At 50.1% G+C, this 26,541-nt stretch overlaps 2 protein-coding genes across 5 annotated transcripts; both read right to left on the bottom strand.

Annotated features, from left to right (window-relative positions):
* Positions 1-11,365: 11,365 nt before the first annotated feature.
* Positions 11,366-20,432, bottom strand: KEAP1 (kelch like ECH associated protein 1). 2 transcript variants are annotated; one of them, XM_033134393.1, is made up of 6 exons: positions 19,836-20,432; positions 17,025-17,710; positions 14,161-14,846; positions 12,708-12,913; positions 12,256-12,432; positions 11,366-12,088 (listed from the first exon to the last, which is right to left on the bottom strand). In XM_033134393.1, the coding sequence occupies exons 2-6, from the start codon at positions 17,661-17,663 to the stop codon at positions 11,922-11,924; spliced, it is 1,875 nt and encodes a 624-aa protein (XP_032990284.1). In that variant the 5' UTR covers positions 17,664-17,710; positions 19,836-20,432; the 3' UTR covers positions 11,366-11,921. The 2 variants fall into 2 exon arrangements, with proteins under 2 accessions (XP_032990284.1, XP_032990283.1); XM_033134392.1 differs by lacking the exon at positions 19,836-20,432 and adding an exon at positions 19,252-19,490.
* Positions 20,433-21,198: 766 nt separating this feature from the next.
* S1PR5 (sphingosine-1-phosphate receptor 5) lies at positions 21,199-25,850 on the bottom strand. Of its 3 annotated transcripts, XM_033133392.1 has the most exons (3): positions 25,788-25,850; positions 23,222-24,393; positions 21,199-22,124 (listed from the first exon to the last, which is right to left on the bottom strand). In XM_033133392.1, the coding sequence occupies exons 2-3, from the start codon at positions 24,373-24,375 to the stop codon at positions 21,995-21,997; spliced, it is 1,284 nt and encodes a 427-aa protein (XP_032989283.1). In that variant the 5' UTR covers positions 24,376-24,393; positions 25,788-25,850; the 3' UTR covers positions 21,199-21,994. The 3 variants fall into 3 exon arrangements, with proteins under 3 accessions (XP_032989283.1, XP_032989280.1, XP_032989281.1); XM_033133389.1 differs by lacking the exon at positions 25,788-25,850 and having other exon boundaries at positions 23,222-25,747; XM_033133390.1 differs by lacking the exons at positions 21,199-22,124; positions 25,788-25,850 and having other exon boundaries at positions 22,322-25,738.
* Positions 25,851-26,541: the final 691 nt, after the last annotated feature.

Here is a 26,541-nt window from a genome sequence, read left to right as displayed (position 1 = left end):
TGCAGTTAGCACGGCGGATTGCAGCTGGCAAGTGAAGTTGGTTGGCAGAGAAAAGCGGACTGGCAGGTTGTGGATTGTGTGGCTCCTGCTTCCTGTGTCTCTAACCCAGCCACTAGCAAGACTATAGTGGTATGAGTCCCCTATCTATGGCTCCGTGGGTGTTCCTTTTTGGCCTCACCATATCCTGCGTTCTTATGTGGGGAGCGGGAGCAGAGACCCCGCATGACACCCTGCATGATAGATCCTATTTTTCAGAGACGTTTCTCTAGAACACAGGGCCCAAGACAATTTACAGCAGCTCGAGCAACCTGCAGGTCAGCTCCCAGCCTGCCTCACTCTAGAACATTCTGATCACAGAGGACCCAGCCGAAGGCTGAAAGCCAGTTTTAGGAAAACAACTGACCCTGGGAGAGTCCAGTTATAGGCTGAGCTGGGTGCCACTCCTCTCAATGAAATGGCACTGTCTAATACTGGGCCAAACTGACTAATTTCAATAGAAATAATCTCTGTCTTCAAAGGGCTCTTTAGGCCAAAGCCAGTTTTGTTTCAAAGGACAACCTGTTTCTGAAGAAATCAGGTTGATGTGCCAAATCGAGTACTCACAGACAACAGACAAGCAAACAAGCAAGGCTTTTTTAACACATGCACACAAACAAAAAATTCTCTAAACAATTTCTGAATAAAGCCCAAAAAGCTTCTACATACAAAAAGGGGAAGCTTGATCCAGGAGAAGACCTACCCTAAGCTTCTGAATTGGAAAGCAAGCTGGGAGCTAAAGTGGCTCTATGTGAGGTGCTAGCACCTGGTTGCTCACCTGCCAAGAAGCTGTCAGGGTTGTTCTCTGGAATCCCGGACTAGCTCCTAAATGTGGACTGAAAAATAATATCAACTAGATGTTTCATCACCAAAAAGGGCTTATTTGGGAAAAAGAAAAGGTTGTAACCCCACTGCATGCAGATATGGCAAGACACGTGCACATTCTGGCCTGCGTGCCAAGATGGAGGGTATTTATAGAAGGGAAAAGGAAGTCAATGGAAGTTCCAGTTCATTTTTATCAGCACTTGAAATGTAGCTAGTGCAACTGAGGTACTGGAATTTTAATTTTCTTTTACATTAAGTAGCTATGTATAGCCAAAGTCTACTGTATCAGACTACACAGTTCTGGAACTTAAGTAAGAGAGTAAATGTAGGGCATTTAACTCATAAAAAGGTTTGCCTGCTTGACTGTGGCTTAAAGATTCACAGTAGATATATATCCTGGCCCAGAGGAGAGTGGGCAGCCTGGGCTCAGAAGGGAGAAGCAAAGCTGGAAAACTAGGCAGAATCTGAACTTTGTGCAAGAAGCAAAGAGGAGACCCAGACATTTCCCCAAGGGTGTTTCAAAGGAAGGCAGAGTCGGGAAAAGGGTATTGGGCTGGGGGTCAGGAGGCAACAGTACTAACCCCACGCGGCAGGGGATGGCTGGCGGGGCCGGATGAGCCTTCTTACTACAGGTCTCAGTTTCCCCAAGTGTAAAAGGGTAAGTGTGATGTCCCAAATGCCTCCTGTGTTGGGACACATCAACAGTCTGAGAATGTGGGTCAAAGGGCAGAGGTGGCATGTGACCATCAGCTGGCTCTTTAAAATCCTCCTGATGGGGAGTTCATCTTTCCTCAGGCAATGGTGACCAAGGGCAGGGAGGCCTTGTAATCTGAACAGGACAGAGGGACCTGGGAAAGGGGTGGAGTTAGTTCATTTTCTGATGTTGACATTAGCCACTTGCAGGCTGCATGGTCCCGGGCAAATGGCTCCGCCTCTCCCAGCCTTTGGAAGGTCCTGAACTCATGTGGAGGATTATTTTATCCACCCTCCAGCGGTCCTTGAAGTATGTACTATCATAGGCTCTGTTTTGCAGATGAGGAAATTGAAGCCGTGAAGTGATCTCACAGGGTTGGAAAAACTCAGAGAAATAAGGTGGGGATCTCACTTCAGCCATTGCCTATTTGACAATGATAGCTGCTCAATACTTTTATCATTATTTCACCTGCACAAAATCTTGAGATGGGGGTAGTATTTTTCCCTCTTTCATAGCATAAAAGTATAAGGAAGTACAAATGAAAACAAGCACTTTTTTTCTTTTTTCATCTATTGGCAAATAATAAAAAGACGGACCATCCTCGGGTGGGCAAAGCATATTCATAGCTTGTTAGTGGTGGCAGAAGTTGGCACACAGAGATTTCCAGGAGTGGTCTGACAATATTAATCAAAAACAACAACTGTGCATGCATTTTGACCCAGCCATTGCACTTTTAAAAATATTTATCCTAGGGAAACAATTGGATGAATACCTAAAGATGCAAGTACAAAATGCCCATTCTAGTATTGGTCAGAATAGTGAAGAATTATTAAAGACCCAGATGTCCACCCTAGAGGGTCATTAAATTATGCTTCAGTGGCATAAAGGAATAATTTGCAGCCATTAAAATCAAAGAAGTGGGTCTATATCGAAATGACAAGATGTTTACCATGAGAAGAGCAGGTTTTGAAACGTTCTGCATTATGCCTTGTTATGATCCTATTTAAAAATATGTGCATAGAAAAGGCAGCTTGTTCATCAAAAAATATTCGGTTCTCCCGTGGTGGGCTTAAAAGAGATCCGTGTTTTCTGTTCTGTAGTCATCACGTATTACTTGTATAATCAAGGAGAAGTTTGTTTCATAATCAGAAGAAAAATAATTTGGGAGCCACAAATGTAGATAAGCACACAGGCTCTGGATTCAGCTTGCCTATGTTCTAGTTCCGATTCTGCCAATTAATGATTGTGTTAGTCTAAGCAAGTTTCTTACCCACTCTGTGTCTCAGTTTCCCTCGCTGTAAAATGTAAATAATAGCCCAGGTTTACGAGGTGATTACTATGTGTCAGGCACTGTTTGTTTTACGTAAATTATCGCACTTAATTCCCACAACAGCCTATAAAGTAGGTACTATTATTATAAAATGGGTCATAGACGTAGATCGGGCTGGGATTTCCAGCCCCCCCCCCCCCATCGCCCCTTAGACTGGGAATGAAGAACTACAGCAGGACTAGTAGGACGCGCACGCGCAGATCGGGTAGGAGGCATGGCGAAAACAGAAGGGTTTTTCTCTCTTCACTACGATTGGCTGGCGCAGTTGTCATTAGCCAAGAAGGCAGCCAATGAGGGGCGCGGCCGCTTCGCCTTTTGAACGGAGGATTCAGCAGAGGAGCTCAGTCCGCGGCAGGTGCGACAAATTTGAGGCGGGTGAGGCGACCTGGTGTCACTCCCTGAGAGTGATTCCAGAGTCGTTCTCACTTTCTAAAGGGGACTCCGGTGTCATCCGCCTTTCCTGAGAGTATCCTGGCGTCGTTTCCCCCTTCTTGAGGGGAACCTCTGACGTCACCCCTTTTTCCTGAGAGTGACACCTGAGACGTCCACCTTTCCCGAGGAGGACTCCGGCGTCCTCCCTCCCTCCCGAAATGAAGCCTAGCATCATCTCTTCCTCCTGAGTGTGACGTCAGAGTAGTCCCCACTTCCTTAGGGCACCCTGGTGTTGACTGCCCTTCCTGAGGGGACCCTGGTCTCAGTCCCCTTCCTGATGGGACCCAACATCCTTCCTGAGGGAGACCCTGGTGTCACCCCCTCTTCTGAAGGGGTCCCCTCCCATTTCTTTGTCCCTTCTTAAGGGGACCCCACGTCATCCCCCCTTCCTTAAATATCCCCAGTATTCAGTATTGTTCCTTCTTCCTGAGAAGTGGCCTGACATTGTACCCCCGTCTCCTAATGGTTTTCTATCATTGCCATCCCCACACCCTGAAAGGACCCATCATCCCCCTTTTCTCTGAGAGTAACCACCTCCTCCCTTCCAATTTGAGGTGCACCCCTGCAAAAGCTTCAGTGGTTCCCATACATATGAGAAGCCCCAAAGCCTCCTACTGCACTCCCTGTCCCCAATTGGGGAGACAGGAAGGTAAGACTCAGATCACCCTCAAAGTGTTGTCCGGATGGGGGTGGGGGAGTGAAACTCACTGATAAAGGAACTCACCATGTCACATGAGAAATCATTTAAGGAACTGGGGCTGTTTCTCCTAAAATGGGAGCTGCAGGAAGAATCTAAAGCTACCTTAAAATATTTATCAAGTGCTTCTCATAGTTCGTGACATCGTCAGCAGGTACTTAGTCAGCAGGTACTTATCCAGTGATTGGATATGTGTGGGACCTGGATATGTCACCTGGAACAGGGATTACTTTGTTCCATTAAATTTCAAGAGATCTGATTGTAACAGAGGGAAGTCAAAAGGGCTTCCTTGTGTTGAACTGAAATCCTAACAGGCTGAGCAGCTCCATTCTTGCACAGAGCTGACGAAATCCACACCCTTGGAGAAGCATCTAGAAGACTTGGCCAATTCCATGCAATCCTGAAAATGTTTCTTGCACATCTATTGTGAACAAGAATTCTACTCGACATTCAAATATGTGTGAAGCTCTTATTGTGTGCCAGTAAATACAATGGTAAACAGGATAGAAAAGTAGAAGAATAATTATGAATACAAGACAGAAAAATGCATTATGACTTCTGCAAGCTACTTTTTTCCTAGAGCACTTCTCAGACTTTCTAGTTTATGTTAATGAAAAATCATGCAAATATCTGCCTCTTCCCCTAGTTGGCTATAGGTTACAGGAGGACAGAAGCCATGTCTTCTGCTCTCAGTTGTCTCTACAATGTGCCTGGAACATGGTAGGCACTGAAGCACTTGCTGAATCTCTTCACTGGGTGAATCTCTAGAGGAACTGGGAGATGGCCACGGAGGGTGAAATATGATAAGTTAGGGGAAGTCATAGCCTAGAAATAAAAGGGAACCCACACGAGAGAGCTGAGACTGAAGAAAGAAACACCAACTCCTTGGCTAATGCAGTTCATCTTTCCTGATCTGAAGCAGAGAGAAGTGAAGGCCAAGAGGCAACTGAACTCAGCATCAGGCTGCTCAGTTGCCGGTGTCCCCCCAAAGTTGTCTAAACCAGCTGATTAAATCCCAGAGGATGCTGGGATGTGTAGTCTGAAAAGTGTTCCTAGGTGCCCTGCTTAAGTTGTGGCCTAATAACATCAGAGTTACAACCCTGCCGTGTGGATGTGGTGCTGGGGCTCACAGGACGGAGAGTCCTTTAAATGGGGAGCTTCCTGGGTGCATTTGCAAGTTGTATTTGACTTATAAAAAATATAACTTTCCCTGAAGTTTTGAAGAATGCTAATTAAAAAAAAGTACAAGTCAAGGTTAAGGGCATTCTACACCCTGGGACTTGTCCAATCTTGTTCTTTTTCTACCTTTCCTTCTCTGGAAATAGTTCCTCTTTTCATGCAGAGGCCCACAAGAGGGTGCTGCACTCCTTTTAGACCTGTATCAGCCCTGCAGGTCATGGGAGCTACAAAATCATCATAAAATAAAGAGGTTGGTGGAAACACTGGTTTTTCACAGGAAATGAGAGCCAGAGAGGAATTAACAGTAACGCAGGTGAAGTGCTCTGAGGCCATTAAATGTTATCCTTATCATTTTATAACAACCTTGATAATTCAGATTAATGTTAGCATCTCAGGTTTCCAGTACTTATCTCATTCCTAGTCAATAACACTACATTTATTGTATTATTGCTGTGTTTGCCAGGTGCTTGTTACTGTTATTATCCCCATTTTATAGATGAGGAAGATAAGGCACAGAGATTTGTACTAAGTGCCTGATATGGGTCTCAAGCTTAGTCTGTTGACGCTAGTGTATTCTTTTATATACGTATATTTATATTTTTTATTTTCTTAATTCTATCTCCTGTAATATAATTTCCACTAACATATTTCAAAACCAGAATATACTCCCGAGAAGATATTCATTGACTTGAAGTCACGTTGTATTGTACCAAGCAAGGGACTCTGTACATCCAGAACTACAGTACCCTTCACAGAACTGAAAGTTACCTTAGACGTCATCCAGTTAATTGAGAGCAGGGAGCTACTTGCTCGCCATCCCTATGAGTCCATCCTGTCTTTCCCCTTCACTTTCATTATCTTTTTTTATGAATTTCCCCTCAGCTTATAAACATACTCTGTCTTCTGAATCTTAACAGAACTCCACCCCACCCCCAACCTTTCGTTCTTCTCTCGATATCATCCCATCTTTCTCTGCATCACCCAAACCTCTCAAAAGATGTGTCCACTTCCACAGCTTCCTTCACTGACTCAGTGTGGTCTCCTCGGCAACAGTGCCTTTTCTAAGTAGGCACTCAATAAATATTTATCGAAGCCATCTTTTACTTTACCCTCACAATTCTTCCGAAATTGTTATCAAGCTTACTTCCCAATCGCCAAATCCAGTGGACATTTGAAGGTCTCTATCTTTCTGAACCTCTTTGCATGTAATAGTATTGTTCCTTAAAACATTTTGTGCTCAACTTTTTCTCTACTTGGCTTCTGTGACACTATACTTTTCTTAGTTCTCCTCAAAATTTCCTGCTGCTGTTGTTTCTATTGGGGTTCCTCTTACTCCCATTTACTGCTTAAATGTTGTTTCTCAGAATTGGCCTTTAAGCCATTGTTCTTGTTCCACACCCATACGTCTCGAAGTGTGCTCCCTGGACAAGTAGCATCAGCATGAACTGGGTACTTATCAGAAAATCAATTTCTTGATACTCAACTACTTAATGATAGAGCTCTGAAAAATTCAACACCCATTTATGATTTTTAAAAAACTAGGTATAGAAGTCAGCTTCCTGAACTTGATAAAGTTTCCAGCGAAACTTAAGGCATAGATTGCAGAAAATCTTTTGGCAAACATCAGATTTAATGGTGGGACATTAGAAGCAGGTAGGAATAAGACAACTACGCCCATTATTACCACTACTAATCAACATTGTACAGATGGTCTTAGCTAATAATAAGACAAGAAAAAGAAAGGAGTGGTGTAACTATTGGGAAAGATGACATTACACTATAATTATTTGCCTATAATTTGACTGTGTGCTGAAAAATAAAACTGGTAGAATAAGGGAATTCAGCAAAGAGGCCAGTGGAAGATTTTTATCAATGACTTCCATATACATACATACATATATATATATATATATACACGCACTATATATATGTATGTATGTGTACACACACACACACACACAAACACAATTTAAAAGGATCCAGGAGTAAAGATCTCATTGACAATAGCAACAAAACCTTATAAAATTCCCATTAATAAATGCATTGCAAGCCCTTTGTGGAGAAATTATAAAGGTTTCCTGAGGATAGCAAAGAAGACCTCACTAAATAGATATACTAAGTTCATGAACAGAGAGATCTAAAATTGTAAAAATATTTCTCCCCAACTCAATAATTTTAATGCAATCCAATCAAAAATTTGATTTTTCATGGAGTTTCTTCTTCATAGAGAGGAAGAAATATGCAGTAATAGCCCAGACCTTTTTAAAGAACAAGAAGGGGGGACTTTTTCTATCTGCTATTAAGACATGTTATAAAAACATGTTAAGACATGTTATAAGACAAGTTATAAAACTGTAATAAGTAAAACAATGGAATTGGTGCAAAAATGGATATTTAGGTCAACAAAACAGAAAAGTCAAAAACTGAATAGAGTTGCATGTATATATGGGAATTTAGTATATGATTGAGATTTCATCTCAACACTATAGATAAAGAATGAGTATCAAGAAATGGTTTGGAAAATAAATGGTTTGGCAGCAATCAGCTATCCTTACTAAAAAAATTACATTCCACTTCATATCATACATACCAACAAATTCTGGGTGGATTTAAAAACAGTGCAAAAATAGAACTTGAACATATTTGAAGAAAATATTTAAAAATTTCCTGATGTCTCTATTATTCAGGATTCTTGATTCTAACAGAACCATTAAAAAAAACTCTGATTTAACTTAGGCAGAACAATTAATTTATGGGCAGAAGACAATAACTTAAATGGATAAGGAAGGTACAGAAAATGTCAAGAACCATAAGTCTTTCTTAAATATAGCACAAAGGGAAGAACCATCAAGAGAAAGTGATAAATTTGTGTATGAATTTATACGGGACTTCTAGAAAACAGCAGGAATATGATTTATTACAACCACTTTGGAGGGTGATCTAACAGCATCAAGTAAAGCTGTGCCTACCCTACGATCTAATAAGTTCCATCTCTTAGTATCCACCTAGAGAAATACACACACTTGTGCCCAAGGAGACATGATTAAGAGTGAGCATTGCAGCCTTTTCTGTAATTCTGAGAAACTGGAAACAACCTAAAAGTCTATCAATGGTGGAAGAGACAAAACAGAACAAAACAGAAGGAACCTTGATTCCTTCCTCAGATACCAGTTAAAGCAACCCTGTCCTAGTGATTTTACTTCTAGAATCTGCCTGCTTTTTATCTATCTGAGGTGGGAGAAGCAAGTTGCAGAATAATACAGGCAACATTACGTCATTTATGTAAGGAAACATATAGAACATTAGTGCAATTTTTAAAAAAAGATTTAGAGGGGACTGGAATGGAGAGTGAGATTTCAGCTTTATCTGTAATGTTCTAATTTTTAAAAAAAGATAATACTTAGGTATTTAACAATTAAAGATAAATGAGAATGACCCATGGGACGTGTATGTTCTGGCCCCGACAATCTTTTAGCCTCTTCTGGCATCATGTTCCTCCTTCTCAGAACTTCACCTAGATTTGTTTTTCAGTGCCTCAGGACCTTTGCACATGATGCTTCCTGTCCATAATCTTGCCCCTACTTCCCTCACCTAGTTTACACTTATCAGTTCCTTTGGATTTCAGTGAGAAAACCACTTCCTCAAGAAACTTTCCCCGGGGCCTCTGACATATGTCATGCTCCTGTCCTTCAGACATACATACGTGTGTTTTATGTCATTGTTATTAACTTTAGTTCTAACGAGAAAGGGCCAGTGTTATGCTTGTTCCCCACTGTGTCTGAATGCCTCACTTCATGTCCGGTACAGAACAGCCATTCAAGACTATTTGTTGGAAGCATTAAAGACTGAGGGCTAGAAAAATCAGGGCACTATCCTGAAACAATTGTATCTTGAGTCTTCAAACCCAACACACCCCAAGCCATCATCACTTCCCTTCTACAACTGCAGCCTCCTCCAAGTTTCCCTACTCCTGGCTGTTTAAGCTTGAAAACACCCAGAATGATTCCGAATTCTTCACCCTTCATATCTAGTCTCTTCACATGTAATGTGAAGGCCACCTGCCTAATCCAGACCGCCATCCTCTCACCTGGCTACTGCAATAACTGTTTGCCGAGCCTTTCCCCATCCACTCGCATCCCCAGCCAAGCCATTTCCATCTAGCTTCCAGAGCCATCAACTTTAAAAATGTGAATTTAACCATGACCCTCATCTGCTTGGCATACAGCACATTTGTAATATTGCTTCAGCATCTAGCTTACCCGGAGAGTGACCAATGGTCCTGGTTTACCTGGGAATGAGGGGTTCCTGGGATGCCAACCTTTCAGTGTGCAAACTGGGAAAGTCCCAGGCAAACCAGGATGAGTTGGTCACCCAACTCCCTGCCTAGGCTGTAATTTCTTTGAGGACAGGGATCATTTGGGGCTGGTTCACTGCCATAGCCCCAGTGCCTACGGGAGTAAGGACTAAAAACAATTTATTTTTGTGGTTAGAAAGTGAATGTAAATACTCACCTTTGTTGGCCCAGCAGCTCACACAGGGCCTAGTGCCCAGTAGGTGTCCGAGTACCATTTTTGCAGACAAGAAACTTCACCTGACTGCTAATAGCTAAACTGCTTTTCTGAATCAGCTAAACCTGACCTTAAGACCAGGCTCTAACCCCCTGAAAGGAAACGACTCTAGGGTAGGTAGCGTGGCTTCTGGCAACTGCATCACATGTAAATCCCCTGACCCTAGATTATAGATTGCTGTTTCTGGAACTTTCACTGCTATACAAATTGACCCCATGTGCCCTCTTTAATATCTATTCTCACAAACACAGTGGTACAGTGTGTTGTGGTTGAGAATGGCTGTTTTGGTGTATTACACAGGTCGAATCTGAACTCCACCACTTAGTGGCCAGGTGACCTTGGGCAAGTCACTTCTCTGAACCTCTGCTTCTCATCTGTAAAGAATTCAGGCTTGTCCTTCCTAGCTCAGAGCACTATTGAGGACCAAATAATGTGTAGAAATACTTTATACCGTTTCCCCGAAAGTAAGACCTAGCCAGACAATCAGCTCTACTGCATCTTTTGGAGCAAAAATTAATATAAGACCCGGTCTTATATTATGTTAGATAAGACCCAGTCTTACATTATAGTAAAATAAGTCCGGGTCTTATATTAATTTTTGCCCCAAAAGCTGCATTGGAGCTGATTGTCCAGCTAGGTCTTATTTTCGGGGAAACATGGTAAGTGCTAAAAGGCTAGCCAGATGTTAAGTTTACAATTCCTAGTTTTCCCCTAGCCATTCAGTGCAGCAGACATAGATTTCCTTGTTCCATAAAAGCCTTGGACCAGGACAGAGAATGGGGCACAACTAAGGTAGCCTTTGGGTGAACTGAGTGAGTGAAGTTGCAGAGAGGGGAGGTACCAGGTTTTCCCTGGAAGGGAAGGAATCAAATGTTTGCTTTCTAAGCTATTTGGGAAGAACCTGTGAATTTCCCAATAAGGTTTTCACTGTGCTTCCCTTTATTGCGCTTCACAGGTGTTGCATTTTTTACAAATTGAAGGCAAGACCCTCCACCTCCATAAACGGTTATGACTCACTTTACTGCGGTGGTCTGGAAACCCACACTATCTCTGAGGTGTGCCTGTAGTCAAAATCACACTTCATTTTTCTTTTCTCCACCCCCTTCCCCAACATGAATAAAGTTGATTGGCAGAAGAAAAGATCTGGGCCACATACTGCCTGCACACATATTGTTCAGAAGAGACTTGGTATTGAGCCCTTTGCCTAAGAAAATTCCCAAGAACCACTTTGTCCTTTTAATACCCAGGCACCTCAATAAAAACAAAAGGCTCAGTCGGTTATTGACGCATATTAAAATGACCAGACAGATTTTCTCCGAATTTGGCATGCGTGTTGGGGATGGCGTGCCTTAAAATATAAACTGTGCACACATGATATTAACCTTGAGAAGCCCTGGGAGATGTGTCATTGTCTTCAAAGCAGCTGAAAGTGACAGACAGACAGTGAGCCCTGTGTGGCTTGCCTATGGGGAAAAACATGCCCTACATATCAAGAGGCCATAGGCAGAGATAAACTGGTTTAAATTCAAGCCCTAAATCAAAGACTTGAGTGCATTTCAGAAGAGTCCCTGGTTTGGAGACCTCCAGCTGAGAGCCTGGTGGAAGACACTAGTTAGTTTGTTCTTTATTTTCATTGGAAAGTTACACGGTTACTTATCAACAAAATGACTGTCCAGGGCAGAGATATCCAGTGGTTTCTATGTACAGGCCCCTCCCAGGGTCCGGACCTCCAGAAGGGCCTCACCCCTGAGGCCTCAGTTGGCTCCTTCCCAGGCCTCTAGGAACCAATCACAAAGATGCAGGGAACAAAAACCAGCCCGACCTCAACCCCTGCTTTTACCCCAAAGGGAGGTGGCGGCTGCTGTTGTAGGAGCCAGGCCTAGTCTTGGGGTAGTGGGTATGGGGGTTTCTCTCCCGGGAGCCCACCCTTCCTGTACCCCATCCCAGGCAGGCTCTCTTGGACATTCCTGGGACTACTCTGACGGGCTCATGGGTTCCCACTCTGGCCTTCTTTCAAGTTGTCATTTTAACACTGAGGCATCCCAGCCTCCCATCCTGGAGGATAAGCATTTGCTCTGTCCCTTTTCTTTTGTCCCTGTTTCTGTACAAAAATGACAATACTCTCAATGGGACCATTTTTCCCCCAGAAACCAAAGAGGCTCAACAGGTACAATTCTGCTGGTTGATCTGCTTCTGGCAGGGTTCCATGGTGACAGCAACACCCACCCCGCTCCGGCCGGATGTCATGTGGGTCACCTCACTCCAGGTGTCCGTGTCTGGGTCATAACACTCCACACTGTCCAAGAACGTGTGACCGTCGTAGCCTCCTACAGGGAGAGCAGAGGGGATGGTCACTGCCTCCAAGGGCAGGGGAAAGGAAGAGAAGGAAGAAACCACAAGAGGCCTTCCTACGGATTTGAGCCTGCCCCTAAAAGATGAGGCTAATTACTTAGTCTTCTCCACCCAGGTCCCCCCCAGCCTCCCAGAGCCTCACCGAGGACATAGATTCTCCCCTGGTGCACAGTAATCCCCAGGGCACTCCGCCGATGCTTCATGGGAGCTACGAACGTCCACGTTTCTGTCTCCACGTCATAGCGCTCCACACTGTTCAGCTGGTCCTGACCGTCGTAGCCCCCCGCGGCATAGATGCAGTTGTGCAGGACACAGACTCCTAAGCCACACCACGAAGAAAGGGTGACTCAGGGGCCTGGCCGTAGGGGCCCCAGCCCCCACCCCCTTGGGGGGCCCTCCCCTCCTCCCTCTCCTGAGGGACCCTTCAGAAACAAAGGCAGGAGAGAGGAGCTCGGATTCTGTCAGAATCTAACTGTCCTGTGTGTGCCACCGGGTTATTTAAGGTGGAAACAGGCCCTCACCCAGCCGGGCTGAGTTGCCGTCCGGGTTGGGTGTCCCCTCAGGCCCTCCCCGCAGCCCCGCAGCCCCGCGCACCTGCCCCACTGCGGATGGTGTTCATGGGTGTGATCATTCGCCACTCGTCTCTCTCTGGGTAGTAACACTCCGCCGAGTTCAGGCGGTTCGTCCCATCGAAGCCGCCCACGGCATAGAGCAGACGGTTGAGGACAGCCACTCCCACCCCGATCCTCCGCGTCAGCATTGGGGCCACCAAGTGCCACTCGTCCCTCTCTGGCTCATACCTGCAAAGGCATAATAACAACGACAATGGCAATCATAGCTGATCTACAAGAAACACTGTAATTTCGCTAGCTTTGTGTGCCTGGACTCTTTAATCCTCACAACTGTTCTCCAAGGTGCAAGTTACCAGTAGCTCCAATTTCCAGCTGAGGAAACCAAGGTTCACAGCTGTCATGGCTCAAGGTCACACACACATCTCTTGGACCCAGTGGCTCCATCATACCACCGCCAGGCCCTGTGCTGAGTGCTACGTGCATCATCTCACCAACGCCCCACCCAGCATGGTGGGGCCAGCACTCCTTATTACTGTCCATCGCGCCACAGATGGCACGATGGAGGCACAGAAGGCTAAGGTGGTATGTCCAGGGTCACTGAAGGAGCAGGAGGGCTGGGGTCTGACCCAGCCCTCTCAGGCACCAGAACCCCAACTCTAACAACTAGGCTGATTTTTCTCAAAGTGTGACGCTCAAAGATGGGCCTAGGCACTCCCAGTTCATGCCTGTTCTCCTAGACTAATTAATAGTATCCCTTTTTTTTCTTGAAAGTGGCCTACTGAGGGTGACACATCATACAATCATCCTATTCACAGATCACACGCATTAGAAACCTCTGGGGTATTCAGTTTAAAATTCCCATCCCCCAGCCTCGCTCCAAACTCACCCACCAATGACAGATCTCTAGCATCTCCAGCAGTGGGCTGGGGAGTTTGTTTTAACAAGTTCTCAGGTAAGAAATATAGCCGGTTCACACTTCTGGAAGGAGAAGGCAGAGGACTAGGCTATGCAAAAGCTGAAAGCCCAAAATGCTTGGCCTCTAAACATAGGGTCACTAAGCACAGTTGTGCAAGTTGTGCACTGCACAAGGGCACTACATCTAAGGGGGCACCTTCTACATAGCAGACCTCATAATCTGTTTATTGCAACAATTTTGGGGCAGATGTCAGGGAGGGGTCATGTTTTAACAAAATTAGCATATTATAATTTCAAACTGATGGAACTTTTCCCAAATCTGCACAGAGGAGCTATACGTATGGTTTTGTGATGGCCCTGTTCCCCAGGCCCAGACACATCATCCAAGGTCACCATCATACATCTCCCAGGAATTTAGCTTCATTTTGAGGCTTCTGCTCTCTGGAAACAGGGCACAGAGATAGGCACTCAACAACATGGACAATCCCCAAATGCCAATGGCATGGGAACTGTTAGCAGCGGAACCCTTGGAGCCTACCCCTCTGGGGCGTGTGACTCACCTCTCCACGCTGTTGTGGTGGATGCAGCCATGGGAGCCGCCAACGGCATAGATGTGCCCATCGATGACCCCAACCCCGATTCGGTTGCGTGGCACACTCATGGGGGCACAGGGTGACCACTGGTTGGTCATGGGGTTGTAGCAGTCCAGGGCGCTGGAGTCAGTGTTGCCATCGGGTGAGTTGTTCCGGCCGCCCACGGCATACAGCAGCCCACCCACCACGCAACCTGCCAGGCCACTCCGAGGGACCTGCAGGTCTGCCAAGCGGAGCCACGTGCCATCACTGGGGTTGTAGGCCTCCAGGTAGCTGAGGGACTGGCGGAAGTAGCCACCGGCGGTGTATATGAGCCGGCCCACCTTGGGTGCCCGGCATGGCATCACTTGTGTGGGCTTGTGCAGGGTAAGCTCCTGGAAGATCTTGACCAGGTAGTCCTTGCAGCGGGAGTCCGACTGCAGGATCTCGCACTTCTGTAGCTGCATCTGCAGGAAGTGGGGCGTGAGCGAGTGGCAGCGCACGGCCCGCAGCAGCGCCTGCACATAGAAGCGTCGCTGCTCACAGTCGTACTTGACCCAGTTGATACAGGCATGGAAGACCTCGGACTCGCAGCGCACATTCAGATCATCCCGGCTGATAAGAGTCACCAGCTGGCAGTGGGATAAGTTGAAGAACTCCTCTTGCTTGGCCACCTGCAGAGGGCGATAGTGTGACAGGCTGACTCCTGTGTCTCCCCCAACCCCTCAACTGGCAGTATGACCATGGACAAGTCACTCAACCTGCCTCTGACAATCTCAGTTTCCTCATCTGTAAAATGACAATTTGAATAGTATGAACTTCATAGGTTGTGAGGATTAAATGAGTTAGTATTACATGTCAGGCAAGTAGTACATATCTACTCGGGTAAATGGGCAGACACACTGCCCTGTGTATCTTTTTGTATCATCTTCTGTTTGAACTATAGGAACCTTATCTTTTTTAAAAAATTGAAATTACTCGAGCCGGCCAGGTGGCTCAGGCGGTTGGAGCTCTGTGCTCCTAACTCCGAAGGCTGCCGGTTCGATTCCCACATGGGCCAGTGGGCTCTCAAACACAAGGTTGCCAGTTCAATTCCTCAAGTCCCGCAAGGGATGGTGGGCAGTGCCCCTGCAACTAAGATTGAACACGGCACCTTGAGCTGAGCTGCCTCCGGGATGGTGGGCAGTGCCCCTGCAACTAAGATTGAACACGGCACCTTGAGCTGAGCTGCCTCCCGAATGGCTCAGTTGGTTGGAGCGCGTCCTCTCAACCACAAGGTTGTCAATTCGATTCCTCGACTCCCGCAAGGGATGGTGGGCTGCGCCCCCTGCAACTAGCAACGGCAACTGGACCTAGAGCTGAGCTGCACCCTCCACAACTAAGACTGAAAGGACAACAACTTGACTTGGAAAAAAAGTCCTGGAAGTACACACTGTTCCCCAATAAAAGTCGTGCTCCCCTTCCCCAATAAAATCTTTAAAAAAAAAAATTAAAAAAATTGAAATTACTTTTGACTAAAAAGGAATAGCAATAGAATGTTCTAGAAAAAAAGTACAGGCTCTGAAGAAAGCAGCCTGAGCTCTAATTTTGGCCCACTACTTTTTAACTGGGTGACTTTGGGCAAATATCTGAAACGCTCTGTGCCTTTGTTTTCTTCCTCTGTAAATGGGGATTAACTGTGTTTCCTTGAAAATAAGACCTAGCCGGACAATCAGCTATAACGTGTCTTTTGGAGCAAAAATTAATATAAGACCCGGTATTATATTATATTATATTATATTAAATTATATTATATCATATTACATTATGTAAGATCCAGTCTTATGTTATAATAAAATAAGACCAAGTCTTATGTTAATTTTTGCTCCAAAAGATGTATTAGAGCTGACTGTCCGGCTAGGTCTTATTTTCGGGGAAACACGGTATTAGTAGCTACCTTATAGCAAGGCTACTCCTAGGGCATACAGGACCCCAAACAAAGTTTTCTTGGCAGGCATTGATCTGTATAAATTTGGTAACCCCACATCAGCAGGTCACCACCATTCTAGTGCTCCAAGCCCATGCAAGCCCTTGAAACAAACACTGGGCTGGCCAATGGGAGAACCCTGCTCATAGACCACCTTCCTGTTAGCCATCAGCCCTAGGACTAATGCCAGAGCTCTAGGCCACTGGTCAACCCCACATGTGGTGTAGAGAGAAGGAAAGAAATGAAATGGAGACCAGAGTAGTATCCACCCCAGCTGGTTCCAGCCACTGGAGGAGGGCTTTGAATATTTCCAGGAATGCCCTCCAAAGCATACTTCCTCCTGGGATGGTTGGCAAGATTCAGTGATTTAAAGGATGGAAATTACTTAGAACAGAAGCTGGCCCACAGCAAGGGCTCAATAAGCACTTATTATTTCTTCTGTTCACAACTTCCTCCATTTAAAAACAAAAACGAAACCAAGAAAATAATGATGACACTGAGTGAACCAAAGAAAACACATCTGGGGTCACATTGGCAGTTGGAAGCATGTCATGGGCGTTCAACAATTACTTTCTGACTGCCTGAAATGTGGGGCCCTGCTCTGCACACCCCAGGGTTGAGCTGCTGTCATGTTCACGGCACCCTGTCCCCACCCTAGACCCCAGAGAAACCAGGGAGCCCAGATCCCCATGAAGGCCTCATTTGCCTCAGCTGTTTCCCAGAGACGGCCCAGATGGGTAGACTAGAAGCTCAGAGCCCCACTTCTCTCCAGCTCCTTGCCTTGACCCTTCCTATCTCAAGGGGAGACAGTGATAACCACCTGTGCATCCCTGGTCCTTCCGATACCGTCCCCAAGCCCTGCTCCATGTACCCTCCCGTCACTCACCTCCCCAAAGTGCATATAGATGTACTCGCGGGCACGTTGATGCAGTTCGGCACAACCGATCTGCTCGGCGAAGTTGGCGATGCCAATGGCGTTGCTGGGGTCCAGCTGCTGCACCAGGAAGTCACTGCAGGCACGGACAACGCTGTCGATCTGGTACATGACAGCACCATTCATGACATGGAGCACGCACTTCTCGCCCATGGAGATGGAGGCTGTGTAGGCGAACTCGATGAGACGCTCCATGACCTTGGGGTGGATGCCCTCAATGGACACCACCTCCATGCCCTGCTCCCGCAGCCCGTTGGTGAACATGGCCTTGAAGACGGGGCTGGACGAGGCCAGCACCACCTTGTGGGCCATGAACTGGGCGGCAGGTGCGTCCTGGTACTTGACCTGCAGCGTGACATCACACAGCTGCTGGCTGAGCCGCAGCTCATTCATGATGCCAAAGGCCTGCTTGGTGTGGTCCTCCAGTGTGTAGCTAAAGGTGCGGTTGCCATGCTGGGAAGGTGTCACCTCAGCCTTGCACTCGGTGGAGGCGTACATCACTGTGTCCCCTGCCCCGTCGGGGCACTGTGACCTCAGGGGTAGGAATCGGGTACGGGCCCCAGCCCTGCTAGGCCTGGATTCCAGCTGCATGGGGTTCCAGGTGACAAGGGACAACACCACCACTGGCACTCAGGGGCCTGGAGGAGGGAGAGCACAGGGCTGGGGGCAGGGCCTGGGGCCAGGCCTTTATTAAGATAAAGCAACTCCTACACCAGTTTTCCTTGCCAAGCCCAGGTGAAGCTGCATCCATTTGTGCTTGCTAAATGTCCTATGGCCTCATTAGCCCAAGAGTCCCTCTTAAAACATGTCACATGATGTCACCCCCTTGCTCAGAATCCCCCCACACCTGTCTACAGCACGGAGAGTAAAACCGAACACTTCAATGGCCAGCAAAGCCCTTCAGACTCCGTCCCTGTCCGCCTCTCCCCTTTGCTCACTCTGTTTGGTAGGTAGCCCTTCCCTTCCTAGAGCATGTCCAATTCACTCCTTCATTCACCTCACCAACGTTTATTGAGCATCTACTGTGTACCAGGCACTGTTCTAGGCACCAGGGACACAGCAGTGAGCAAGACAAACAAAAACTGTGCTGGAGTTGATACCTGGGGGGGGAGGGAGGGGAAAATGGCCATAAATAAAATAAGCGACTTAAGTAGAAATTGAGATCATGAAGAAAATGACAACATTGTGACAGTCATTAGTTTTCCAGGCAGAGGGAAGAGTAAGTGCAAAAGGCTCAGAAGCAGAATGAGACAATCTGGAGAAGCAAGGAGGTGTGTCATGACAGACAATGACTACTGAAGGGAGGGTTTCCATGAAACCTGTGGAGTCTGGAGGGCTGGAGCATGAGTTGTGTTTTGAAAGGTCCTGCGGGGAGAAGGGGGGTGGATCTGCAAGAGGATCCCCAGGTTCTCCACCTTATCTTTCTGGGGCTCAGCATAGAGTCACCTCCCAGTTTTATTTCCATCACCCCACTTGTCAGGAACTGAAATAAGCCTCTTTGCTTGCCTGTTGAGGGGTGACCCGTCCCTCTGGCCCTGAGCCCCAGCGCTTCAGAGGGCAGGTCAGGGTTGTGCCCACCCTCTCATGTGTCTCCCTCAAGTCCAGCCTGGGGTCTGGCACTGCACATGGGTCAGTAAGGTATGGCTGGCTGACTGCCCACGCCACTGTGCCTACCAGAGCACCCTCCTTCACCCGGCCCGGGGCGCCGCTTGTCCACCTCTCCCCAGCCAAGGCCCCGGGTCTGCCTCTTGGTCTTTGGCCAACAGGTCAACGGTGCCCCCTGGGCATTTCCCCTAACGAAGCACTAGGTGGGGGACTGCGCATGCCCCGCCTGAGCCGCCACCGAGGCCTGGAGAAGGAAGTAACCCCACCGAGGCCTCTTGACTGCCAATCCCAGGGCGCAGGTCAAGCACCCAAACGCCCCGGGGTCCCCGGGACTCCGTCCGAGCGGCTCTCCCCAGGCCTCTCGTCCGGCTTGTGTGGTTCCCGGGCCACCCCGCGAATCGCGCCGTCCAACAAAAGGATGGAACTCGAGCCGCGCCCTCCTGGCCTTCCGGGGGCCACGGGAACCCCCCAGACCACCGGGCCCGCGGCGCCACGTCCCCCGGCCCCCCGGCACGACTGCAGGGGCGCAACCGGCCCGCCGGGCCCGCAGCCCCGGCGCAGGCCGCTCACTCACCCCGCCATGGCCGCGCTCGGGCTCCGCCTCCGTCGCCCAGGCCCCGGCGCCTCCATCGCTGCGCTGGGGGGTGGGGGTGGGGGTGGGAGGCGCGGAGCGCGCGCAGGTCACCATGACTAAGCAGAGCCTGGCGCTTGCCGTGTCAGAATAAAAGTCCCCGCGGCCCGGGGCCTCAGGCGGCGGCGTTGGCACCGTGGCCGCTCCCCGCTCTCCCACCCCGCGGGCTGTCGCCAAGCTGCGCAACCCCAGCGCCGCGACCACAGCATTCGTCATTGCGGCGCGGCGGGGTCAGGGACCGCAGCTCTCCGCGCACCTAGCCGCGTGGTCAGCTCCGCGGGAATCGGGGCACCGGGTTCGAGGCCAGACGCGTCCCTGCCCACACCGGGCATCAGTGGACACTCCTCCCCGCCGCCGCCGCCGCCGCCGCGCTCACCTCGGCCCCTGCGTAGCCTCGGTAGCTCTTGTCGCGGGGCGGGGATACCTGGGACAAGGCGGCGGCTCTGGGCAATGTGGTGCCACCCGCGCGCTGAGCTTCCGGGAAACCCGAGGGGCCGCAGTCCCGCCGGGGGCGTCTCCCGCCTAACCTTCGCTCTCCCGGACCCGCGGGCACCTCCGCTGTCAGGGGACCTCGGCTCTCAGGAGGCAAAGCCTGAGGGGTCTCGACCGTCGGGTGAGGGGAGGCCTCGGGACACCCGGGAAGGAGGCGGGGAGAGGGCGCGGCGGGAAAGGAGCCGCGATTCTCCGCCCTTCCCGCAGGTGCCCGGAGCCCCGGCCAGGAAAGCCCGTTACCCCTTCGCACTGTCCCTTTCATTCGACCTATTTCGTCGTCTCAGCGCGGGGCTGCTCTCTACGACCTGCGCTTCTCTCTTTAACGCAGGTCTCACGGTCGACGGCCGCAGGATCCAGCGAGAATTATCTATCTAGCTGGGGTTTCTTTGTCTATATTTTTTAGTTATCTCTAATGTAGAGGTGCGTGGAGCTCGCCTGCGGGGCGTTCGAAGGCCCGCTCTGCCACCCTCTCTGGTTCTGTGCGGGTGGGCCTGTGACTTCTCCATGCTTCAGTTTTCTCCCTTTGAGGTGGTAATAATGCTAGCACCTTGGTTACCGGGAGCACTAAATGCGAATGCGAGTGCCTAACAGATGTTAACTATCGCTATTTTTCATGGCATGGAATACTGACTTGCCACTTACGCTGTTTAAGATATAAAGTTAACATTTAAATAAATGTATTTAAGGCTATTTTTCAAAGAGTCCTCTATGAAAACTAAGTGAATAATGGAAACGCAAAGAGGTTTAAGAAAGAATTCCGCCAGCCTCCAGACTGAATTTGGAGGATTCAGTGTCCCTGCTCAGGGTCTGGGATTAAACCCGCGCAGGAGCATGTGGTGGGGTACCCTTCTTCCGCCGCCTTCCCAGATGCGCGAGTCTGCGGTTCTGGACCCCTCCAGCGGGGGACGCTATAGCATAGTTGGCAAATACTGGCAGTGGCGGAAGCTGTGGGAAAACTCGCACCATCCTTAAGGCAACCTCTCATATATGAAAATCAAACCTACAGGCCCTGTGACCCAGTAGTGCCACTTGTAGAGATTTATCTAAGGTATACTCACATACGTGTACACTGAAGTGTTTTGCAGCGCTGTGTATAAAGGCAAAGGATTGGACTCAACCCACGGGTCTCTCCGTGTAACAAGTGGTGGCACATCCATGCTGGGAAATACTATGCAGTCAGTGAAAAGGAGCAAGACATTTGCTGTATGACTTTACTTCAATATTTAAAAATTTAAAAAAAAAGAACAAGTGATATGGACTGAATTGATTAGATTTAGATGAGGTCATGAGGGTGGGGCCCCATGAAGGGATTAGTGCCCTTATAAGAAGAGACACCAGAGAGCTTTTTTTTCTCTTTCTGTACACCATGAGAGCACACAATAGGAAGGTGACCGTCTGCTAGCCAGGCAGAGATTCCTCACCAGCACCCGACCATGCTGGCACCCTCATCTGGGACTTCCAGCCTCCAGAACTGTGAGAAATTTCTATTGTTTCAGCCACCGAGGCTGTGGTGTTTGTTATGGCATCCTGAGCAGACTAAGGCAGCCAAACAATACAAAAATCTGTGGATGGGCAACAATTTCCAGGATATACTATTAAGTGAACAAAGCAAGATGCAGAGCAGTGCTAAAATTGTGTAGAAAGAGGGAAGATGTATTTATATTTCAGCTCATTTATCCACAGAATAGCTCTGGAAGTTTCCCAGGAATCCCCACAGTGATCATGTCCAAGAAGGGGACGTGTTTTTTGACTTTTGTAAAATGTGAACAAGTGAATACATCTACCATCACGCCATCAAGTAACCAAACAATGGGGTGAACTTCAGGCTCCCCTGGAATATGAAAGGAACCTGGGATTGGGGGCACCAGGGCAGGTAGGGAATTGGGTCCAGTCCTGGGATCGTGACCCGAGGCTTGAGTGTTTGTGTTCCAAGAATAGGTTGGTTTCCCGTGCGTGTAGCCTGTTGGGACCTGAGTGTGGCAGGTGGAAACTCAGGCCACCAGGCTGGGTGAGTGCCTCCAAAACACATGGCTTTGTGACTGCCTGCAGTTCCGCAGTCTCCCGGCAGATGGTGGGCCACAGTCTGAGCCCGAAGTGACTCCGCGGCACGCCCCACCCAACGGTCCAGGCCGCATAGGGGTCAGGACTGCGCTCAGGGACAGCCGGGGACCGTGGCCAGGGCGTCTGGAGCCTTTTATGGGCACAAACGGGGCCCTGGTATCGCCCCAGGCCGAGAATGCAGACCCCTCTGGAGGAGCCAGACACAAGGACTGAGCCTGGGAGCCTGACAGCCTCGGCAAGTATCCTGGCTCAGACACTGGGGCAAGGTACTCACTGCTTAGAGTTCCCTCATCTGTCAAATGGGGGTGAGGAAACCCACCTTGCAAGGTAGCAGTAAGGGTGAGAAAAAGGTGTGTCCTGAGCTTACCACTGTGGGGCGACTAGCCAGGCACAATAAGCTGTAATTCTTATTATTATTTTATTATATTTTCATTTTTTATGAAGAATCTGACACCACTCTCAAAGACATCTTGTTTCAGATAGGAATTGGCTGAGACTCCCAGAGTCAAATTTTAGGGTGTCCTGTCTTTGGTGTCCTCCCCTCTAAACTGCAGAGCTGTCCTTGACTACTTTCTTTCTCACTCTCACACTCAATTCCTCAGTAATTCTTTTCGCTGTTTCCAGAATCTATCCGAGTTGACATCATCTCTCCCCCAGGCCAGTGCAGTCACCTTCACCTTGTTCTCCTAGCTTACACCTTTGCCTCACACAGAGATCTGTGAACACCTGAACCAAATCAAGACCCTCCTCTACCTAGAACCCTCCATGGCTCCCACCTCACTTAGAACAAAAGTAAAGTCCTTCCCTGAGCCCACAGTGATCTGCTCTGTCATCTTCCTGCCTTTGTTTTCTCCCGCCTTCACCTTCACTGATGCTCCAGCCACACCTGGGCCCTTGCTTTTATAGAGCACATAGGAACGTTCCAGTCTCATGGACTTTGCACCTGTGGTTCCCTCACCGGAAGTGCTCTTGCTTCAGGTGTTCCCAGGACAATGACGTCTCAGCTCACATCAGTTACCACCACCTCTGCAGAGAGGCGTCCTCTGACCACATTCGCATCACTGTATTGTCACTGGAACTGTCTCCATTATTTCTTCACTCCTTTATTGCCTGTGCCCCCACCAGAACGTCAATTCCACAAGGGCAGAGATTCTTGTCTGTTTTGTTCATTGTTGTGGGGCTTAAGGCCAATAAAGTACATTTCCCTGTGTCTCTTCTTCCTCCACTATCTTCGGCTGCTTTTCCTATAAATTCTATTATTTAAAAAGAAAAAAGTCTGCAAAACATCTCTTAGGGAGGGCAATGGCGGGCCAGAAGGCGTCAGTCTGCAGCTGGTGCGGGTGCGGATACCAGGGTCTCCGCGGCTGTGGGCGCGCTATTGGAGCCGCTGATGTCCAGCCCGTCCCGCAGGGGCGACGAGCGCTCGGAGCGGCTAGAGCTGACATCCAGGTCCGGGGGCAGCCAGCGGTGTAGGCCGTCCGAAGCCCCAGCGGCGCTCCCGGATCGCGGGGAGGCGCCCCAATCTCGGCCACAAGGGCGGCGGCCGCAGCAGACGAGGCGCAAGAGCGCGTGGCGCAGGTCACGGTTGGTGAGCGTGTAGATGATGGGGTTTAGAAGAGAGTTGGCCATGGCCAGGCCTAGGAAGGGGTCCGCCTGAAGGAGCACGGGGCAGGCGCGCGCCGGGCACGCCACGTCGAGCAAAAGTAGCAGGAAGAGGGGGCCCCAACACACCACAAAGGCCAGGAGCACTATACTGAGAGTACGCAACAGCGCCAGCGAGCGCGGCGTGCGGCGCGCTCGGCTCGAGAGGCCCCCAACAGCCCCAGGACGAGCCCGCAGGCGCCGCGCGTTGGCCCGCACCTGGCAGTAGATGCGCGCGTAGAGCGCACAGATGGTGGCCAGGATGCAGAGGAAGGCGAGTACGCAGAAGAGCAGGTACGCCTTGGCGTAAAGCGGAAGGACTGTGGAGCAGTTGTCCAGGTGGCCCAGGCAATTCCAGCCCAGCGCTGGCAGTAGCCCGAGGAGCAGCGACACACCCCAGGCGGCGGCCGCCAGCGCCAGCGTGCGCCCGCGACCAGCAGCCGGCGCGGGTCCCCTGCGCGCCATGGTGAGGAGGCGTTCCAGCGCGATGGCCAGGAGGCTCAGCACAGAAGCGGCGAGAGCAACAAAGACGCCACCCTCGCGTGCAAACCAGAGCGCGGGCGACAGGCGCAGCGTGAGTGGCCCGGACAGTAGGATGTTGGCGGCGTAGGCGGCGCCAGCCAGCAGGTCGGACAGTGTGAGGCTGCCCAAGAGCAGGAACATGGGCGCATGGAAGCGCGGGTGGCGTCCGAGCACTAACAGTACCGCCAAGTTCTCGAGCACGATGAGCGCGCACACAGCCAGGCACACGACGGCGTCGGCGCGCAGTCCGGCGCCGGGCTGGTAACGCGCACCGCGGAGCTTGCCGGTGTAGTTGTAGTGCAGGACGATGACCTCGCTCACCGGCGCCGGCCTCAGCAGCCCCGGATCCATGGGCCTCCTGCCCCAAGGCTGCAGAGAGGCCAGGTGCAGTGTCAGGCTGGGCTCGCACCATCCCCGCGGCCTGCGGAGGCGAGCATGTGCCTCGCAGAACTGGGAAAGGAGCCCTAACCCCCTGCCCTCCACCCCACATGTACACTGGGGCCCAGGGAGAGTTTGGGATGGAAGGGGGCTGGCCATGGAAACAGGCCCACACAGAAATAATATTGGGACAGGGTGACACAGTCCCACAGTTGCTGAGGGATACTCATAATTCACACACAAACACGGATATCCAGAGTCATAGTCAACTATAAACAGACAGAACGCACACAAATACAACCACACACAGAAAGGGACATATAAATACAGTGACACGAACTAGGGCAAACATACACAGACCCCATCAAGAAAACACGAAAATATATTCACCCATGGGCAAAGCTACACAGGCAGAGACATACAGGAACACAAATTCTGCAAAACGCAGACAGGGTCTCACCCAGTCGTACAGGCCACAATTTCACAACCTCCACCCACACCCCATCCTGGAGTCCCAGCCCCACAATCTACTTGTCTTGTTGCACACAAGGCTTTTTCCTGCCAAACTCCCTTCATCCACCGCAAAACCTCGTGAGAAAGTTAAGCCTATCCATCCAATTCATAGAGGCAGAGCCGGAAGGCAGCAGACAGGATCCACATCGCACAGACAGGCTCTTGTAGAGGGGCACACATGTCATTAAAGTATAATAATACTTCCCACTTGCGACTGTGCCCTTTAGTCCCCTACACATCTCTCCCATCAGTCCCAATTTAAAGGCGAGGAAACTGATGCTGAAAAGTACTTCGCAGAGAAACAGGCACAAAAGTTTTGATGCTCCCACACAAACACAGCCACGCAGAAACGGCTACACAATCACGCAGACCCCACTTAACATGAGAAAACTGAGGCCTGGGGAGGGGAATGGACTTATTTAGACATGGCAGGAACAAACGCATGTCAGACGGCTTCAGTTGCATACAGGGAACCAGGCGCAAAAACAGACCCACAGAGAATAAGGGACTCAACCACCGGGGGGCGGGGGGCATCAAATACACGCAGACACAGGTTACACTTGCTCTGATGGCAACAATGTGCACCAGCTCACAGCCCCTGCACCTCCCGCCTGGTCTCGGCTGGTCCGGCAGCAGGACTGAGGTAGCGAAACTTGCAGTGGCGTGGCACGGAGAAGGCGAGGCGGGGAGATTCCAGGAGCCCCCGCCCAGCCGGCGCCCCGCATCTAGCCAGGTGAAGTCGCCTTCCCTTCCCAGGAGACCTCTGGGAAAGGCCCAGGAACCCCAAGCAAGGGACACAGGTAGTGGCCAGGGCAACCCCTCCAGGCCAGACGGAACACCGCGCCCCCAAGAACCCAGTGCTGTACACTCACCCTGCGCCCTGGGCGTGAGCTCAGCAGTCACACAGCCTGAGCGGAGCGAGCGGATGCCGCTCCGGGGGTGGGCGGGGAGGGGCTGGAGCTGGCAGGCAAGGGGGCAGGCCCCGAAACGCTGATAGCCAGCGGTCGCAAGCATCTGCCCCGCCCCTTGGAACCCGGCACCCAGCTCATGGCTGCCAGCCTGTGCCACCCGCCGCGGTACAGGAGCGCGACCCGGCGGCGACTGGCACCGGCGAGCGCTCGGCTGCCCCCTCCGGGACTGGGCTGCCCTCCCAGGGACGCCCCGTCTCAGTGCGAGGACCCGGAGGCGCGGGAAGAGGAGGGTTCTCAGCGGGGACGGCCGCGGCCTGAGACTCTCCCCCAGTCCTCAGCAGAGGGGTCCCGTCTGTCCTCCGGCTCCTGGGCACGGGTCCTTCCCCATTTTCCTCTTACCTTCCAACTGAGCCTCCTGGGCGGCACGCTACGGACTCCGGGGTCGGCGGAGGGACCCCAACAGCGTGGGTTAGGAGGGGTCTTCCGCACGGATGGCGGTAGCCTGAATCCCATCCCCATAGCAGATAGATCCCGGCGGCTCCCGGGGGCAGGCTCCTCCCCATTTCCCTGCTCCCACCTCCGTCTTGGAGAGAGAGCAGGCTCAGGCAGGATTCTGGTGGGAACCTCCGCCCACCCCCATAATGGGGATCTAGCTCATATGCCCGCTGATTCTCCCATTCCCCCACCCTTATTGCTCCCGAGGATGGGATTTACT

Source organism: Rhinolophus ferrumequinum, chromosome 18, assembly GCF_004115265.2.
Source record: "Rhinolophus ferrumequinum isolate MPI-CBG mRhiFer1 chromosome 18, mRhiFer1_v1.p, whole genome shotgun sequence".
NCBI classification, from domain to species: domain Eukaryota; kingdom Metazoa; phylum Chordata; class Mammalia; order Chiroptera; family Rhinolophidae; genus Rhinolophus; species Rhinolophus ferrumequinum.
Note: the sequence above shows the minus strand (reverse complement) of the source record. Positions and strands in the feature narration are given on the sequence as shown.